Below are 19,146 nucleotides of genomic sequence, written 5' to 3'. Positions count from 1 at the left end.
TACTCACTCAACAACACTTTCTATTCTAAAAACATTATTCTCTTTATATTCCTAGCTATGAACAACAGAGGCATTGTGTAAATTAATGTATTCTTCTCAACTTCCCTTCTCCTATGTGATTCTAACTAGAATACCAGAGACGTAAGTATTTTAAAAGCAAAGGTTTCCTGTCTACTGAAAGAAGACTATTCAATATACAAATATATAAAGGCAACTTTAGAAGACAGAAAAAGTAATTATCTGAAAGATCACATATACAAACCTAATGATATATTTGTCAGAGAAGGTAGGTAGAAAAACATTCCTTCCAGGGCTAAGGCTACTAGAATGAATAATATTTCAATGCCTTCGCAAAACCACAAAATTTTAAGACTTTGAGAGCTCAGATATAATTCAGTATAATGCCATTATAATGTCTATAAATAATTCCTGAAGAGATGAAGATGTCCCAGGCCACATATAGCTTGACAGTCCTACCAGGATTAGAACTCTGGTATTCTGAGTTAATCTCTTACTCTTTCAACTACAGTACATTGCCTCTATTTGTAGGAAGCCATATGACACCCTCACTGTTTTAGAGTTGATTTAATTTGAATCTAGTATACGTGTGATATTACATATCAATGTTCTCCATAGCCCCATAAGAAAATACATTTCAGAACCACAGAATGTGAGAACTGGAAGGGATCTCCCTCAGCCACATTTTTTGTAGGGTTCTCATTCAGAGACAAATGTTGAACGGGTGTGTTATTTTATTTCCCAGTAGTTTTTAGTAGCCAGTATTCTTGATCTTAGCCTAAACAGGCCAAGAAGCTCATTAGCCAGAATTAAATATCTTAACTCCTGAGTGCTAACAACTACTTAAATTCATATTTTCCTTTGGTAATTTTTCCCTTATGACTAATTTTTCAAAAGAATGAATCATAAATTCTCCAACCTCTGCTGAACTGTTCCAAGCCATCCAGAGCGCCATCAACCTCTTCCAGATATGTCAATCAACCAATTAAAAAGCATTTATTAAATCCTTACTGTGTACCAGGCTAAATGTTAGGCTCTTTGTATATACAAAGAATGAAACAATCCCTACTCCCAAGGAGTTGGCATTCTATCAGAGAGACAAGTACATGTGTGTATACAGAGAAAAAATATAAACAGAATAAATACAACATTGTTAAATACAAGGTATCTTTAGGAGAGAAGGAACTAGTAGTGGAGGAGGAAGAAAGGAGATCAGGAAATGCTTCATGTAGAAGGTGATGCTTAAGCCAAGCCATGAGTGAAAAAGAAGGATTCTGTGAGGCAGAGGGGAGGAAGGAGTGCATTCTGGGCATGGGGAATAGCCAGGGAAAAGGCATGACAGATGGAATGTCATATTCAAGAAACAGAGAGAAAGTGATCTGGCTATATGATAGAGTGATGAAGGGGCAGTAATATATAACAAAGCTGGAAAATATAGGTTGGGGCCAGGTTGTGAAAGGCTTAGAAGCTAAAGAGAGGAGTTTGCCTTAGAGAATACCCACAGTTAGGGGGTGGGATATGGATAATGAGTCAGCAAAAGACTGTGAAGATTCAGGCTTTTGATAACTATAGTAAATCAAAATGCAATCAGTTTAGTGCAAATCCCAAATCTGTCTCTCATTTTCCTTCTCGCTTTCTCTTTCTCCTATTCCAGGAGAAAGAGGTAGTGTTGTCATGAGACACTTGACATTTTCCAGCAGAACTGGAACAAAAACATCAACAAAACAAACAAAAATAGCAAAGTATTGGTACCATGTCTTCAGAAAACAAAAATGACTAAAATAAAAGAGAAGCTGACTGGGCTTACTTTGCTGCCAAACCAAAGAACATTTGAACAATACGCAGTGAAGGAAAAAAGCAGATTTGATTTTGGTAGCTTTAGCTTCTTTGATCTAAAGCAATTAACAAGGATTTTTTTTGAATACTCAATTTTCATAATCTCAACACCAGTCTCTCTAAAATACACTTCCCAAAGTTAGCATAAGTCTCTTGGGAAGCTACTTTTAACATTTACATAGAGCTAAAAATCTCTTTTCAGTTGATAATCTAAATGAATTTATCAATATAAATTTGTTGTTCAGTGATGTCCAACTCTTCAGAAACCCATGGGCCATAATACGCTAATACTGTCCATGAGGTTTTCTTGGCAAAGATACTGGAGTGGTTTGCCATTTCCTTTTCCAGTGTATCACTATACATACATTAACTCAAATCCAGCTTACTTGCCTTCCTCTATTAATGGGCAAGTGAACATGCATACTAAGTTCTAAGTTCTAAGACTAGAACAATGGAAAGGGCACTGAATTTGAAATCAAAGAATCTGATTTTAAATCCCAGTTATGCTTCTTAACTACCCATGTAATCTTCAACAAGTCATTCTCTGGAACTTAATTTACTCATCTGTAAAATGATGAGTTAGACTAGATGACCACTTTTAGTTCTAAATCCTACGCTCATATAATTTATCATCTTCATCCAATGTTTATTTTTCATTAGTTAACTCTTATATGATAAATTCTTTGAAGTTAGGGGCACTATATCCTCTATAGTAAATGAAATCCTCCTAACACATCTCAGTGCTACACAGACATATAAAAATAAGGTGTTTATGACGATGAGGGATAAAGATCAACCACAGATAAGGACCAAGAACACATTTTCAAAGGATTTAGTATTTATATTTACATTCATATTTCAAAATGAGATAAGAAAAGGATAAAATGTGATCAATACACATAAAATGCTTTGTAGTAATAAAGTATTATTTAAATGCTGACTACGTTTATTATGTAAGCTGTAATTATTAGTGCTGAATTCTAGACTGCTACTCATCTTTGCTTTCCAGTTGATGTTCATTTTTCAACTTTTTCTAACCAGTAACAAATTCATTAATTTTAGTGCGAAACACTACTCCTATGATGTCTCCTTCAGAAATGTCTATTTTCCAAAAATCCATCCTTGTTCGTTTTGCTTTGCTTTATGTCCATAGATACTATGCTACAATTTGACAACACAGTCTATCTGAAATTTTGAAGGCCTTGGAACCACCAAATACAAAGTTAAGAGTGCAACTTTAAATACTAGAGGTGTCAAATACATAGCTCACTAGATTAAAATGCAGCTGGGAAATATTTAACAAAATAAATTACAGTACAATAAAACAAATAATATTACATTTCAAAATTAAGTCAGCATGTGACCTGCAGGGATTCTGATGTATGATTTAGTGGCCCCTGCTTCTACTGAGTTGGACACTACAGTACTACATTAATCTGCAATGTCATTTCTTTTTTTTGTTTGTTTTTTGTTTTGTTTTTAGGCAATTGGGGTTAAGTGACTTGCCCAGGGTCACACAGCTAGCAAGTGTCAAGTGTTTGGTCTGAGGCCAGATTTGAACTAAAGTCCTCCTGACTTCAGGGCCAGTGCTCTATCCACTGCACTGCCTAGCTGCCCCCTGCAATGTCATTTCTTTCATCCATTTTCTAACTATATTGTCGGATACTAGAGAGTAAAACATTGGATGCTCACAGTTGAGCCACAATAGTGGTAAAGCTGGAATACCACGGTTAGTATACAATTCTTTTTTCAGGGTTAGTATCTCTGGATATCTTTACAAGGGTTTGTAGAGAGGACCAGGGAAGAAAGTATAACGATGCTGGGGAAAGCCAGTTGTACTATTTTAATGTTTTCCATCAGAAGTTGTGTTCAGATTTCATTTTTCCTAGGTTTCTAGGAATAAACTTGATCTGAATGCTCTTAGGAAAGGTATTTTTAATCCTAGGAATAAAGGTTGCTTTTTTGATTAACTAACAGGAAATCCTTCCTCTTAAAGATTCTGAACATTACAACTTTTCATCAGAAACAGTCATACACATGTGTGTATACATTTGTGTATATATGTATAAATACATACACATATGCATACATATGTTAAAAGACATTCATTTTATTTTTTCAGTAAATAAACATTTTAAAATTATTTTGTCACTTCCATTATTCCCTGCCCCCCTCCACTGAGTAAAATTTAAAAAACCCAAGATATGCCTCTAAATTTGTAGCTTCATAGTCTGGGCAAAACAAACTCATACATTAGCCATGTCCAAAAAATGTACATCTCTTTCTGCATTTTAAGTTCATCAGCTCTCTCTATGAAGAGGTGAGTCGCACCTTTCATCTTCATTCTTTTGGTCACATGGCTTATCTTTGCATTAATTAGAGTTCTAAGGATTAAATAGTTTTTCCTCTATATTATTAGCATATGAGATGTTTTCTATCTCTTCATTTCACTATATCAGCTCATATAGATCTGTTTCCTCTGAAGCTGTCCGTTTCATCATTTTTAATGGTACAATAATATTCCATTACATTCACATACCATAATTGGTTTAGTCATTCCCCAAAAGGAGGATACCTGATTCACTTCCAATTTTTGGCTAACTCAAAAAGAGCTGCTATAAATGTTGGGTAAATATATATGTGTATACATGTATATATGTATGTATACACACATATACACACAATATATATATATTATACATAATTTTCCTCTTTAAAAACATTTTTGGGGTATAGGTCTAGTAGTTGTATAGCTGAGTTAAAGAATTAATTTCTGGGCATCAGTTCCATTTTTTTAAGTATCTAAAAATTTTTAAATTATTTAGCTAATATTTTATTATTTCTCCAATTACATGTAAAAGCAATTTTTAACATTTATTTTTTAAAAACTTTGAATTCCAAATTCTCTTCCTCTCTTCCCCCTCATTGAGAAAGCTAGCAATTTGACATAAGTTATACATGTGCAGTCATACACAATATGTTGTGAAGTAAAACACAGACAAAAAATCCCCCAGAAAAATAAAGGAAAAAAAAAGTATGTTTCAATCTGTATTCAGACACCACCAGTTCTTTCTCTGGAGATGGATAGCATTTTTCATTTTAAGTCCTTAGGAATTATCTTGGATAATTGTATTGCTGAGAATAGCTAAGTCATTCACAGTTGATCATTGTACAATATTGCTGTACTAAGTATGATGTTCTTTTGGCTCTGCTCACTTCATTTTGCATCAGTTGGTGTAAGTCTTTCCAGGTTTTTCTGAGAGCCTTCTGCTTATCACTTCAGTGTTCCATCACAATCATGCATCCCAGCTTATTCAGCCATTCCCCAATTGATGCGCATCTCCTCAATTTTCAATTGTTTGCCACCACAAAATGAGCTGCTATATTTTTGCACATATATGGCCTTCTTTTTGTTTTTTATCTCTTTGGGATATAAACCTGGTAGTGGTATTGTTTGAGTCAAATGCATAGTTTTATAGCCTTTTGGGGATAATTCCAAATTGTTCCCTTGAATGGTTGAATTAGTATACAACTCCACCAACAGTGCATTAGCGTCTCAATCTTCCCACATCCTCTCCAACATTTGTCATTTTCCTTTTCTGTCATATCAGCCAATCTGATAGGTGTGGGTGGGACCTCAGAGTTGTTTTAATTTGCATTTCTCTAATCAATAGCAATGTAGAGCATTTTTTCATGTGACTATAGATAGCTTTGATTTCTTCTTCTGAAAACTGCCTGTTCATATCCTTTGACTATTTATCAGTTGGCGAATGCTCTTATTATAAATTTGACTGAATTTTCCCCCTTTTTACTTTCTCCTTTAACCCGGCCCATCCTCAAAAGTGTTTTGCTTCTGACTACTGCCTACCCCAATCTGTCCTCCTCTCTCTCAGTTACCCACCACCTTCTTTTATCCCTTTCCTCTTCTACTTTCCTACAGGGTAAGATTTCTATACCCAAGTGTGTATGTTATTCCATCTTTGAGCAAATTCCAATGAGGGTAAGGTTCATGCACTCCCCTCCACTTTCCTTATACTTTCCTCCACTGCAAAAGCTCTTTTGTGCCTCTTTGATGTGAGATAATTTACTCCATTCTACCTCTCCCTTTTTTCTTCATCTGCGGCATTTCTCTTTCTCATCCTTTAATTTTTTTTTTTTTTTAGATAATCACCCCATCATATTCAACTCACACCCATGCCTTCTGTTTTTGTATACTCCTTTTAACTGCTCTAACAATAGAAAGCTCCTAGGAGTTAAAAGTAGCGTCTTCCCATGTAGGAAATGTAAACAGTGTAACCTTATCGAATCACTTAAGATTTCTCTTTCCTATTTACCTTTTTATGTTTCTCTTGAGTCTTGTATTTGAAAGTCAGATTTTCTATTCAGCTCTTGTCTTTTCATCAGGAATATTTGAAATTCCTCTATTTCACTAAATGTCCATTTCCTCCCCTGTAGGATTATATGCAGTTTTGCTGGGTAGGTGATTCTTGGTTTTAATCCTAACTCTTTTGCCCTCCACAATATCATATTCCAAACCTTCTAACACTTTAAGATAGGAGCTTCTAAATCTTGTGTTATCCTGTCTAAGGCTCCACAATTCTTGCTACTTGCAATATTTTCTCCTTGACCTGAGAGCTCTGGAATTTGGCTACAGTATTCATGGGAATATTCATTTTGCAATCTCTTTCAGGAGGTGATGGGTGGATTCTTTCAATTTCTATCTTACCCTCTGGTTCTAGCACATCAGGGCAGTTTTCCTTGATAATTTCTTAAAAGACAATATCTAGACTTTTTTTTTTATCACGGCTTTTAGGCAGTTGATTAATTTTTAAATTATCTCTCCTTGATCTATTTTCCAGATCAGTTGTTTTTGCAATGAGATATTTCACATTTTCTTCTATTTTTTCATTCTTTTGATTTTGTTTGATTGTTTCTTGATATCTCATGGACTCATTAGCTTTTACTTGCCCAATTCTAATTTTTAAGGAGTTATTTTCTTCCTTGAGCTTTTGTACCTCTTTTACTTTTGGTCAATTCTACTTTTTAAGGGGTTCTTTTCTTCAGTGAATTTTTGTACCTCTTTTTCTATTTGGCTAATTCTGTTTTTCAAGGCACTCTTCTCTTTGTTGGCTTTTTTGTAACTCTTACCATTTGGCCTATTCTGTTTTTTAAGTTGTTATTTTCATCATTATTGCTTTGTGCTTCCTTTACTAAGCTGTTGATTCTTTTTTCATGATTTTCTTACATCACTATTAAATTTTTCCCCAATTTTTCATCTACCTCTGTTATTTGATTTTTGAACCTCCTTTTTGAGATATTCCAGGAATTCTTTTTGGGCCTGAGACCAATTCACATTTTTCTTTGAAGCTTTGGATTTAGCGGTTTGGACTTCTTGTCTTCTTCTGAGTTTGTGTTTTCATCTTCCCTGTAACCACAGTAACTTTCTTTGGTCAGGATCTTTTTGTTGTTGTTTGTGCATGTTTCAAGCCTATTTCTTGACTTTTTAACTCTATGTTAAAGTGGGGCCCTGCTTTTGGAGTGCAGGGGACACCCTTTCAAACTTCAGGTTTTTTTGTGCAGCTATTTTCACAGCTAATTCTGAAGACCTGTAAGTTTTCTGTTCCTCCCAGGTAGTATGATCTAAAGAGCCATGTGTTTACTACTCTTTTGGCTTCTGCTCTGGTCTATGAGCAACCACAAACATGTTTTTCTACCCTGGAACTGCAACCAGAGTCCTTGCTCCCCTGGGGCCACAAACTCTGATGTGCAACTGTTCATCCTTACCCTGGGCCTGTGATTCAAGATTGTGACCTGGATCCAAGTATGGGAAATGAAACAGAGACCTGCATCCAGTGCCAGCAAAGGGACCCCTGAATTCTCCTTCTGACTTGTTGTTAGAAGCACCTCCCTCCCCCTTATCAGCTGTAGGCTGAGAGCTCCAGAAGCTCCTATTGCTTCCACTGATTCAGTCGCCCCCCCCATTGCCTGCTGCTGCTTTACTGGGGCACAGCCTGTGCTGGTGCAGCCTGCACTGGACTGTGCTCCACTCTCACTCTGGTGTGGCAGACCTTTCCTTCTGACGTTCTAAGTTGTCTTGGGCCAGATAGTTGTTTCACTCCATGCTTTTGTGGGTTCTGCCATTCCAGAATTTTTTTTAAGGTGTTATTTAAAGTTGTTTGGAGGGAAATATGGGAAAACTCAGATAAGTCCCTGCCTCTTCTCTGCCATTTTGGCTCTGCCCCTCTCCAATTTGTTTTTCAGAATGGATGGATCAATTCATGGCCCCATCAACAATGCCCTATTTTACCTGTTTCACTTTTGTCATCTTTGTCAGTTCGACAGACATGAGATAGAACTTCAAAGATGCTTTAATTTGCATCTAATTATTAATGATTTAGAGAATTTTAAATATGATTGCTGACCCTCAGCCTAAACCCTAACCCTAACCCTAATCCTAAATTCCTAAGATTTCTTCCTCTGAAAAGTGCCTGTTCATATCCTTCGACTGTCTCTCTATTGGGAAATGGCTCTTAATTTTATAAGTTTGAATCAGTTCCTTATAGATTTTGGATATAAGACATTTATTGGATTACCTGTTTTCCTTCTAATTTTTATTACATTAGATTCTGAATGGTCCCTTTTATCTTAGGTGATCCTCTCTATTACTTGTTTAGGCATTAACTCTTCTTCTATTCTTCGATCTGAAAGGTAATATCTTCCTTGCTCCTCTAATTTGTTTATGATGTGAACTTTTATATTTAGGCCATGTATCCATGTGGAGCTTATCTAGGTATATCAGTATATTTTCCTGAATATAAAGGAAGTTCACTATTCTCTCATTTCTCTTAAAGGAGATAGGCCTTTCTCATTACTTTCTAGATTGAAGAGATATCTCAGCTTTGTATCCACTGTTACTGCAAGATACTGTGAAGAATAAGAGCTGAGTATATTGCAAAGGGCTTTAGGTACCTTAAATGATAAGAAAAATGCTATTATCATCACCAAATATAACTGCTTCTAGTTTCAACACTGAGAAAGAAGCTTGGGCAGGCCTGCTATTAACCGCACCAACATCCACTGCTCCATGCCTCTTGTGTTAGAATCTAAATTGTTTCCAAACTGATAAAGCACCCACACTCATTTAGGATCAATCAGTCATTCAATCAGTTACATTTTTATTAAGTACCTTCTAAGTTCCAGGTACTGTGAGAGGCTTGGGGATTTGCAAAGATAAAAATGAAAGAGTCCCTTTCACTCAAAGAGCTTATTTTCTATTAGAGAAATGTATCAGGGAGCCAGATTACTCAGAGCATATGGAAGTGAAAGTATAAACAACAAAGTGAATACTAGTGAAGGCCTCGAAACAGCAATTTTCCAGTATAGTGGCAAAAACCCTTGGCCTTGCCACATCATTTGTAGGGAAAGATTAAGTAAATGGAAAGGGAACAAACAGGAAGAAAGAGGAATTACAGAAAAGGCTGCTTTCTCCAACTTTTTGTAAGGTGAGGTCCAGGAAGGAACTAGAAAAGATAAAAACACAAGACAAATATTATAAGGAGGCTTATTTTAAAAAATAAGGAAGTTGTGATACTATGAACAGATAAGGGGCAGCTGTGTGGTACAGTGAATAAAGTGCTGAGCCTGGATTCAGGAAGACTCATCTTCCTGAGTTCAAATCTGGCCCCAGACACTTACTAGCTATGTGACCTTGGGCAAGTCACTTAATCCTGTTTACCACAATTTCTTCATCTGTAAAAAGAGCTGGAGAAGAAAATGACAAACTGCTCTAGTATCTTTGCCAAGAAAACATCAAATGAGGTCATGAAGAGTTGGACACAACTGAAAAATGACTTAGCAAAAACAACATGAGCAGATAAAGCAGAAATAAAACCAAACAGTCCTAAGTTCTAATCTCTTACCTAATGAAAAGAACACTTTATATAGATAGAGGCTGCATGGCATAGTAGAAAGAGCACTGGAGTTACAGCCAAAGAACCTATCTGACTATAAAACTTTTGGCTAATCTCTTAACTTCTATGGGTCTGAGTTTTTTCACCTGTAAAATGGGAATAATATTTTTGCTACCTCAAGGTAGACAGGAAAGTACTTTATGAACCTTAAAGCAATGTATAAGTATGAGTTTACATATAATATTATCCCATAAATTATGGTATTAATAATCAATATTCAATTCTCCTTATTATTGAATATCTGAAGCACTTCATATGTTATACAGTATTCTATTAAAATGACAATCAAACCCTTAAGGACCTGTTCCTCATCTGTAAAATGTGAGAGGAATTATCATCTACCATAATAATTTGTCCACAGAACACTTTAGGACTTCAAATATATTTATAGAATATATAAATGCTACTCCAAGGGACCTGATAGTATAATATAAGGGAGAAAGTTGTTGAGTAAATTAATCAAATCATAGACAATTCATTTAAAATGTCAAAATGTTAAGCCTTCAGAAAGTAAGAACACTTCCCTACTGAACTGCTCAATCTCAGGCTTTAGGCTAAGTGTAATAACTCCTTGACATTGCACCAAAAATGTATTCTGCCTTCCAGAAGCTGAGTTATTCCTTAGCCACATATGTTCTCTTACACATATAAGCTGTGTTCTGCTCCTAGTATTTATATTTTTATATACAGAAGCCTATAAACAATGTCAATCTGACCAAGGCCTTTGATACTATTACTCATGAGGTTCTGTGGAAGATCATGGTGAAAGTGGGTTCCCCAGAGAAGTTCATCAGTATCGTACATAAGGCTCATTAGGGCATGCTTGCATGGCTTCTGGATAATGGACAATGCTCTCATGCATTCCCAGTCACAAACAAAGTGAAGCAAGGCTATGTACTAGCTCTCATGTTCTTCAGCATGATATTTTCCACAATGTTGTCAGATGCCTTCAACGAGGATGAAAATGACATCAAGATCAGCTTCCAACAGCACCTATTGCAAACTATTTAACCTGAAAAGGCTACAAGCAAAGACCAAAGTGGATGAGGAGTTGGTACATGACTTCTTGTTTGCAGATGACTCTGCACTCAGTGCAGCCTCTGAGGCTGAGATGCAGCAGAGTATGGATCAGTTCTCTGCCACCTGTGCTAATTTTGGCCTAACAACACCAAAAAAACATGCCGTACATATGTGGAACCCTGGTCACAGTACATGGAGAAATTCTGAATGCTACGGATAAGTTCACTACCTTGGTAGTGTACTCTCCAGGGATGTATATTTAGATGATGAGGTTGACACACACATTGCCAGAGCTAGCTCAGTGTTTGGGCGGCTCTGAATGAAAGTATGGGAGAGAAGAGGTATTAGGCTGCCTACCAAACTGAAGGACTACAGAGCCATTGTACTGACTTCATTGTTGTATGCCTGTGAAACCTGGACAGTCTATCAGTGCCATGCCAGAACTGCTTCCATTTGAAGTATCTCAGGAAGATCCTGAAGTACCTGGCAAGATAAGGTCCTGGACACTGATGTCCTCTCTCAAGTTGAATGGCAAGTATTCAGACTCTGTTGCAGAGAGGGAAACTGTGATAGGCTGGCCACGTGCTTCCAATGCCAAACACACACTTACCCGAAAGACTATTTTATGGAGAACTCACAAAAGGTAAGTGCTCACAAGGTGGTCAAAAGAAGTGGTATAAGGACACTCTCAAGGTCTCTCTGAAGAACGTCACCATTTACTGTGTGACATGGGAAATGCTGGCACTGTGTGTGAATTTATTTTGCTTGACTTATGTTTATTTGTTAGCAAGGCTTTTTGTGGGAAGAGGGGAGAAGTTGAGGGAAGAGAGGAATAGTGGTTGAGATGAAAAAAAAAAAGAAAAGAAAGAGCATTAATGAAACATTCTGAAATCCAAACAAGAAAGAGAGCATTTGGAATATGCTGAATTTAGTATGTGCTTAAAAAAAAGCTGTACATGAGGTTCATGATTTCATATGCAATACTCTTTTTCTGGTCTTCTTTGCAGATGGAAATGTTCATGTGCATTTGTGTATTCAAGTTCAGGATAACAAAAACAATTAATGGAAAAGAGTTTATTCATCTGTAAAATGATGGGGGACAGGATTAGGCAACGTTGAGGATCTCTCCCTTCAAATTCTACTACGATCATTTCCTGACAACTCTAGCCCATGGCATTTCCTCCTTTTTCCAAATTTTCATACTATTTAATATCTGCAGCACTTAACTTGATTTTTCCATATATTGACTCATATTGTTAGCTAACTTTTTGTATGTCTGTTCCTATACATACAAACCTGTTATGTGTAACAACTGTATTTTACATTTCTTTTGGTTCCTCAACAGCACCTGGCACAGCGTTGGACACTAGCAGATACCTGATAACTATCTGCTGATAGAATAAATAAGTAGAAAGTCACCAAGCAAATCTCTAAATTTAACAAGAGATCATTCAGATTTTGAAATGAGAAATAACGTATGCCAAAAAGAGAATGGCTATAATTTCCTTTCCCCAGCATCTTGACACTCTACTCACAAGGAGAGAATGGGGCTATTATTCTCATCTCAAGCAAAGGAAGAAAAAATTATGAGAAGAGGAGTAAACCAATGAAGATAAAGTCAGATAGAAGCATCAAAAAGAAAATATTGGTGAAGCAAGTTATCAAGATGAAGAAAAAGCTGCTCCTTTGAACAAAAACCAAATAAGAAAAACATACCTGTATTTCCTTGAGCATCCTTTCCTTTGTGGTGGGATGATGATAAGAAAGGCGACTTTGCAGGTTGAGTGCCTTGAACAGATGGCTGGTGCAAAGGAGTTGATTTGAAGACTACTCCCCACTCCACATGAGTAGTATCTGACCGAGATCGGACATGGCCTGGCTTGAAAGAAGAGGTCTCATCCAGTAAGTCATTCACAGATCGAGGCCTGTCCCGCCGACGTTGACAGATGTTGAAAAAATTAAAAGTTGAAGCTTCCCTTTGTTCCATCCAGGAGAGGTTATCAGGAGCTGTCCCTCTCTGGACTATAAGTTGTTCTTTGGCAGGGAATACATTTTGTACTTTGGTTTCTAAGAGGCCACTTTGACAGCTATCCCAAATGATGCTGCTGCCTTTGCCCAGGGAGGTGCCACTCCTGATGGCACTACTGTCTGCTATTTTATTGTATACTTCATGCCCAACCAGTTCAGGAACTTCCTGAATGCCATAAACCTCAGCTTGCTGGACCACCTTTTCTAACTTACTATCAAAACAACTGAAGAAATCCTCTGTCACTTCCAAGGCAGGGCTGATATCATCCACTTCTAAGGCTTCCATTTTTTGAGGTTTTCAAGATACTCAAGCGTCCTGAACTGGGTGAGGGGAAGATTTCATGAATATTCTAACACCAAAGAGACAAGGTCCTTCAAGAAAGCAGTTCTGGGAATAGAGAAAGTGCCTTCATTTAGTCAGATGCAGGAGAGAAGGCACAAGCACTGCTGGAACTCTTCTGGTCATTACAAAGCACTCTCTAGCAGTATCGGCTTCTCATAGACTTCACTTCTTGGGAAGGCAGGGGAGAAGTGCTCCTTTGAGATGACGTTTCCCAAGTCAGGAACTGGTCTGGCTAGTTGTCCACAGGAAACTTTATTTCCTGGAGGATAATAAACAGAGAAACAACATAAAAACACTTCACTAAATGTGTTCTACATACCAGATACGTTTAATTACTTCCCACCATCCCCAAACACCCTTTTACTTATTGTAACGCTATGTAAAGGTGAAGAGCCACAAACCAAGGTTTCAGTGTTCTCAAAGTGAAGATTATGCTCTACCACTTTTTTATTACAATTTACACAGAAGAGGATGGAGTAGGTGACAAGGAGGAAATGAAGCCAACAGCTTTTATTTCTGAAGATAAGTCTTTGAAAGACCTTGTAAATGGTTGCTGTGGCCTTTTCCTTAATACTTGACTTAAAACAGCTTATTCAAAAGAAATGGGAATTCTATGACTAGGTCTAAACCAGAAATCCCTAGAAGGCCAATGGCGTGAATCATTTATGATATTTTGAGAGCGTCTATAAGTCAGGTAGAGTATGAAAAGTACCTATTCTTTATAATAAAGCTGACGTAATTATGCACATTCTGTCTATGCCCAGATCCTCTGGTCTAAAGATAACTTTGTCCTTCATAATTCCTATTTACCTACTAACACATGTAATAGCTAACATTTGTATAACACTTTCTTTAAAGTTTGTAAAGCCCATATGGGCTATCTTCACAACAACCCTATGAAGAGGGTGCTATTGTCCTCATTTTACAGATGAAAAAACGCAGGCTAAGAACAATTAAAGGGACTTGCCCAAAGTCACACAGTTTGTGTCTGAAGTAGGATTCAAACTCAGGTGTTCCTGACTCAAGTCCACTGCTTTTACCCACCATGCCACTTAGTTGCCTCTCAAGTCCAGGGAAGCCCCGGAGCCATTAAAGCTAATCTATGGGGAGGAGTAGGAAGGTGGAAGGTGGGGGGGGTCTTCAGTAGCCCTAGGGTGTCCACTTAGCAGGAAGACTGAGAGATATCAAGAGTATCCAGAAGCATGGAAATGCTTACATGAACTGCTGCAAAATGAAGCAAGCAGGGCAAGGAAAATAATATACACAAGGACTATACAACAAAAAGGATCAGAAAGACAAAAAAAAGATTAAGTAAAATTTCAAAAAGAAACTAGAGCATTTTGAACAAATACTATAATACGAAGGAAAATGAACTAGTATTGCTGGATGAACAAAAGAATACCATGAAGTTTCCAAAGATGAGAAAACAGCATGAAACTCCAGAATAGTTTTTAAAAGAAATAAAACTATTAAAAGAAGAAATTGTGACTCAATTTAGGACCCAAATCAGAGCTCTCAAAGTAAAATTTAAAAATAAATAGAAAAGTAGGAAAAACTGAATAAATGACAGAGAATCTCCAAAAATCTATCTTTTTACATAGATAATATCTACATGAGCAATATGTACTTTTGTGGCTTAGATATATAATCTGACAAGTATCTTTACTTTTTTATATGAGATTTATAACAAGCTAACTATTTTTGTCTATATAACTTCATTATTGTTAAGGATAAGCACATACATATATATTATATATAATATAAAACATGTATAACTACATGTGTCTATATACATATAATATATATATATACATATAATTAGCTTTTCACTTCTCAAACTATGGATCCCCAATATCCTACCCCCCAAAAGCAAATATTGATCTACTGTATTTTATGCAAGGGATATATTTATAAAAAGCTGCATGGCAAATCAGTCAGTCAGAAAACACTGTACACAAATAATTTAAATACATTGATAAGTAAGCTTACAATTTAACAGAACTCTGTTTCTAGTGCTTTTACAAAACAATCACAATGAATGCCTCTGATTTGTAAATTTTGACTTTTGAACAGTGGTTTTTCTTAATGTAGCATAAGCTTATAGTTTTAGAAATGGAATTAAGAATACTGTTGCTCTTATGTTTTTATTTTATATTTTAATATTATATTTTCCCCAATTACAAAAACAATTTTTAACATTTATTTTTTTTCATTTTGAGTTCCAAATTCTCCCCCTTTCTACTCTCTCCCCTTCCTGAGACCGTAAGCAATTTAATATAGTTTATACAAGTGCAGTCATGCAAAAAATATTTTCATTATCAGTCATGTTTTGAAAGAAAACACAAACCAAAAAAAAAAAAAAAACAAAAACAGAAAAACAACCCCAACCCTAACTCCAAGAAAAATAAGAAAGTTTACAAAAGTATGCTTCACTCTGCATCCAGACTCCATTAGTTCTTTCTCTGGAGATGGATAGCATTTTTTTTATTAAAAGTCCCTTGGAATTGTCTTATATCATTGTATTGCTGTGAATAGTTAAGTCATTCACAATTGATCATTGTACAATATTGCTGTTACTATGTACAATGTTCTCCTGGTTCTGTTCACTCAACTCTGAATCAGTTCACGTCTTCCAGGTTTTCTGAAAGCATTCTGCTCATCATTTCTTACAGCACAATAGTATTCCATCACAATTGAATACTGCAACTTGTTCAGCCATTCCCCAATTAATAAGCATCCCTTCAGTTTCCAATTCTTTGCCACCACAAAATATTTGTGCCTGCCACAAATATTTCTGTATAAGTCCCTTTCCTTCTTTGTTTAAGAGTACTATTACTTGAAAAGACAGTTAGCAATATGATTTAAAATATACTTAAATGTTGTTTTAACAAAGTATTTTGGATATTATTTGTGTTCTAAATTGCCTGTTCTATCCGGGAAGAAATAAGGTACAACTTGTAGTCAGGAAGAACTGGACTCAGATCCTGATTCAGACAGTAGATATTTAACCCTTAGGTATGTCCCTTAACCTCTCTGGAAGTTTCTTCATATGTAAAATGAGGATTAAAATAGCTAACTCAAAGGATTGTTGTGATGATCAAATGATATGTGTGAAAAGTTCATTTCTGTGCATCTTAAAATGGTCTATATAAATGTCAATCATTAACCTTTACACATGGGATGCAAAATGGATAATCTTGGTTACATGAAATTAAAAAGGTTTTGCACAAAAATAAAACCCAATGCAGACAAAATTAAAATGAAAGCAGGAAACTGGGGGAAATTTTTTTTATGGCAAATTTCTCACATAGGGAACTGAGCCAAATTTCAAAAAAATTAGAGCCATTCCCTGATTGATCAAATTAATCAAAGTATATAACCAGGTGGTTTTCAGAAGGGGAAAAAAAATCAAAGCTATCAATAGTCACATGAAAAAAAGCTCTAAATCATTATTGATTAGAGAAATATAAATGAAAACAACTCTGAGGTACCACCTCACATCAATCAGATGGGCTAGCATGACAGAGAAGGAAAATAATAAATGCTGGAGGGGATGTGGAAAAGCAGGGACACTAATGAACTGTTGCAGTTGCGAACTGATTCAACCATTCTGGAAAGCAATTTGGAACTATGCTCAAAGGGCTATAAAACTGTGCAAACCCTTTGACCCAGTAATAACTACTACATCTACAGATCCCAAAGAGATCAAAGAAAAGAGAAGGCACCTATATGTACAAAAATATTTCTAGCAGCTCTTTTTGTGGTAGCAAAGAATTGGAAATTGAAGGAATATCTGTCAACTGGGGAGCTGCTGAATAATTTGTGGTATATGATTGTGAAGGAATAAAATTGGGTTGTAAGAAATGACGAGTAGAATGGTTTCAGAAAAATGTGGGAAGACTTATTGAACTGATACAGAGTGAAATTCACAGAACCAGGAGACCATTATACACAGTAACAGCAAAATTGTAATGACGATCAACTGTGAAGGACTTAGCTACTCTGATCAAGGCAATGATCAAAGACAATTCCAAAGGCCCCATGATGAAAAATGCTATCCAATTCCAGAGAAAGAACTGACAAACTCTGAGTGCAGAATGAAGCATACTTTGTATTACTCTTGTTTTTTCTTGCTTGCTTTTGCAACATAGCTACTATGAAAATGTTTTGCATGACTGCACATGTATAGCTGATATATCATATTGCTTGCCCTCTCAATGCGTAAGGAAGGGAAGAGGTGAATTTGGAGCTCAAAATTTTTTAAAATGAATGTCAAAAATAAATAAATAAAATTTAACAGAAGATTAGATGGGAGAAAATAAGATCAAAAGAACATGTAGAACGTTTGGAACTTGGTAAGGAGAAGGTCCATCTTGTTTCCAGATGGAGTCAAGGAGGTGAGAGTCAGGCATGGTGCCAAGAGGTTTTAAGGTGTGGAAGAGAGAACAGGAAGCTCTCAGCAAACGGTCTCTTTTTTCTCAGGAGAGTATAAGGTAAGGCAGGGTGTGTGTATGTGTGTATGGGTGGGTGTCTGTGTCTGTGTGCTTGTGGTTAAAAGAGAACATCTGGAATAACATGTACAGAGTAGAAATGAGAATCAATTAGGAAAGAACAAAAGGATTGTCTTGCTATAGCAGGGGCCCAGATGAAGTTGGATAACATATAGACCCAGCTACCTTAGTAGCATGCTTTCTTCTAGTTCCATTCAGTAGCATGACTAAGAGTGAAAAAGCAAATGGTAGGAGTAATCCAGGACTGGGATTTGGTGAGGCAGAATTGTTATATGGACAAGGGGAAAAGGGATTTAAGAGTAGAGAACCAGGGTTAAGACTGGGAAGGCAAGAAAGTGAAGCCTGAGTAGATGTGATAGCCTAAGAAAAGACTCTTGAATAGAAAGATTGAAAGTTACTATGAACTACAAAGAATAGATTTAGGTGAGGAAGAGCAAAGGAAGAACAGGAATGCTAGGATAAATTTCAGGGTTTTTGATCAAGGAGGTAAAACACCTGGTGGGAGGTGCCTAGATCAAAGGTGTAATGAAAGAGCAGGTCACAGGATTTGAAGAATATGTGGGACAGGGACATTGCTTAAAAGGGATGTCAAGAAAATATCTAAAATGCTCAACTGTTCTGTGGGCCTACACTTTGAGGGAAAAGCTCTCAGATGCCTGGATGACTAACTATAATCGTTAGGTCTTCGTTCTCAAGGCTAAATCATCTCGTTTTCTTTATCCTATTCTTCTAGTTCCCATTTTCCCAGTCTGATAATCATTTACACTGCTCTTTTTGAGATCTTCTCCAAATCCCTCAAGCCATGCAGCACTACTAGACAGTGACAGAACAAGAACCTGACCAATGCTCAGAGTAGCATTCTAAATTTCACTTGCTAAAGAAAAGTAAGAAATATTTCACAAATGGCATGTAATGAGGAATCTCTCTCTCTCTTTATTTTTCTCTCTCCCTATCTCTCTGTCTCTGTCACTTTGTCTTTGTCTCTCTCCACACACACACATATACGTGCTTTTTTGGCTAATTATGTGGAACAAGATTGATGTGTGGGCACTGCAGCCTATCTGTCTGAACAGCAAAGTGTCTTACCTGTGTATCTATATCAGAGAAAAATGTTAATAAAGACTTATTACCCCTACTCTCCAGATCAGAAAATTAAAGCTCAATAAGAATCCTTTCCCAGAGGTTCTCCAATGGTGGTACTAATAGAAGTTCTAAGAATCTTGTACCTTAAAATATGACATGACACAATATTGACATGGTTGTTTATAACAAGTGAAAGTACCCTTACATGATTACTTGCACAAAATTACGAGCGGTGATGAAAGCTGAGTCCCTCCCACACAGAAGTAGAAACAGATGACTAAACAATGCCCAGCCAACCTACCCAGAGATGCAATTTTTATCCAGGCTGGATGGCAGT

The 19,146-nt window shown here is 36.5% G+C and overlaps 1 protein-coding gene and 1 long non-coding RNA gene across 3 annotated transcripts in view; one reads left to right on the top strand and one right to left on the bottom strand.

Annotated features, from left to right (window-relative positions):
- The window catches only part of LOC110223277 (uncharacterized), a 29,141-nt gene extending 18,285 nt beyond the window's left edge, over positions 1-10,856 (top strand). For both annotated transcript variants that reach the window (XR_002328645.2, XR_002328647.2), the window contains exon 6: positions 10,768-10,856. This is a non-coding gene — a long non-coding RNA (uncharacterized LOC110223277). The remainder of the gene's footprint in view (positions 1-10,767) is intronic.
- PLEKHM3 (pleckstrin homology domain containing M3) overlaps positions 1-17,425 on the bottom strand; it is a 195,115-nt gene extending 177,690 nt beyond the window's left edge. Inside the window, 1 exon segment of the mRNA XM_021008670.2 lies at positions 12,561-17,425. Coding sequence (XP_020864329.1) covers positions 12,561-13,158 — 598 coding nt within the window. The 5' untranslated portion in view covers positions 13,159-17,425.
- Positions 17,426-19,146: the final 1,721 nt, after the last annotated feature.

This window comes from Phascolarctos cinereus, unplaced genomic scaffold (assembly GCF_003287225.1).
Source record: "Phascolarctos cinereus isolate Bilbo 61053 unplaced genomic scaffold, phaCin_HiC Scaffold_7;HRSCAF=346, whole genome shotgun sequence".
NCBI classification, from domain to species: domain Eukaryota; kingdom Metazoa; phylum Chordata; class Mammalia; order Diprotodontia; family Phascolarctidae; genus Phascolarctos; species Phascolarctos cinereus.
This window is presented reverse-complemented; position numbering and strand designations above follow the sequence as displayed.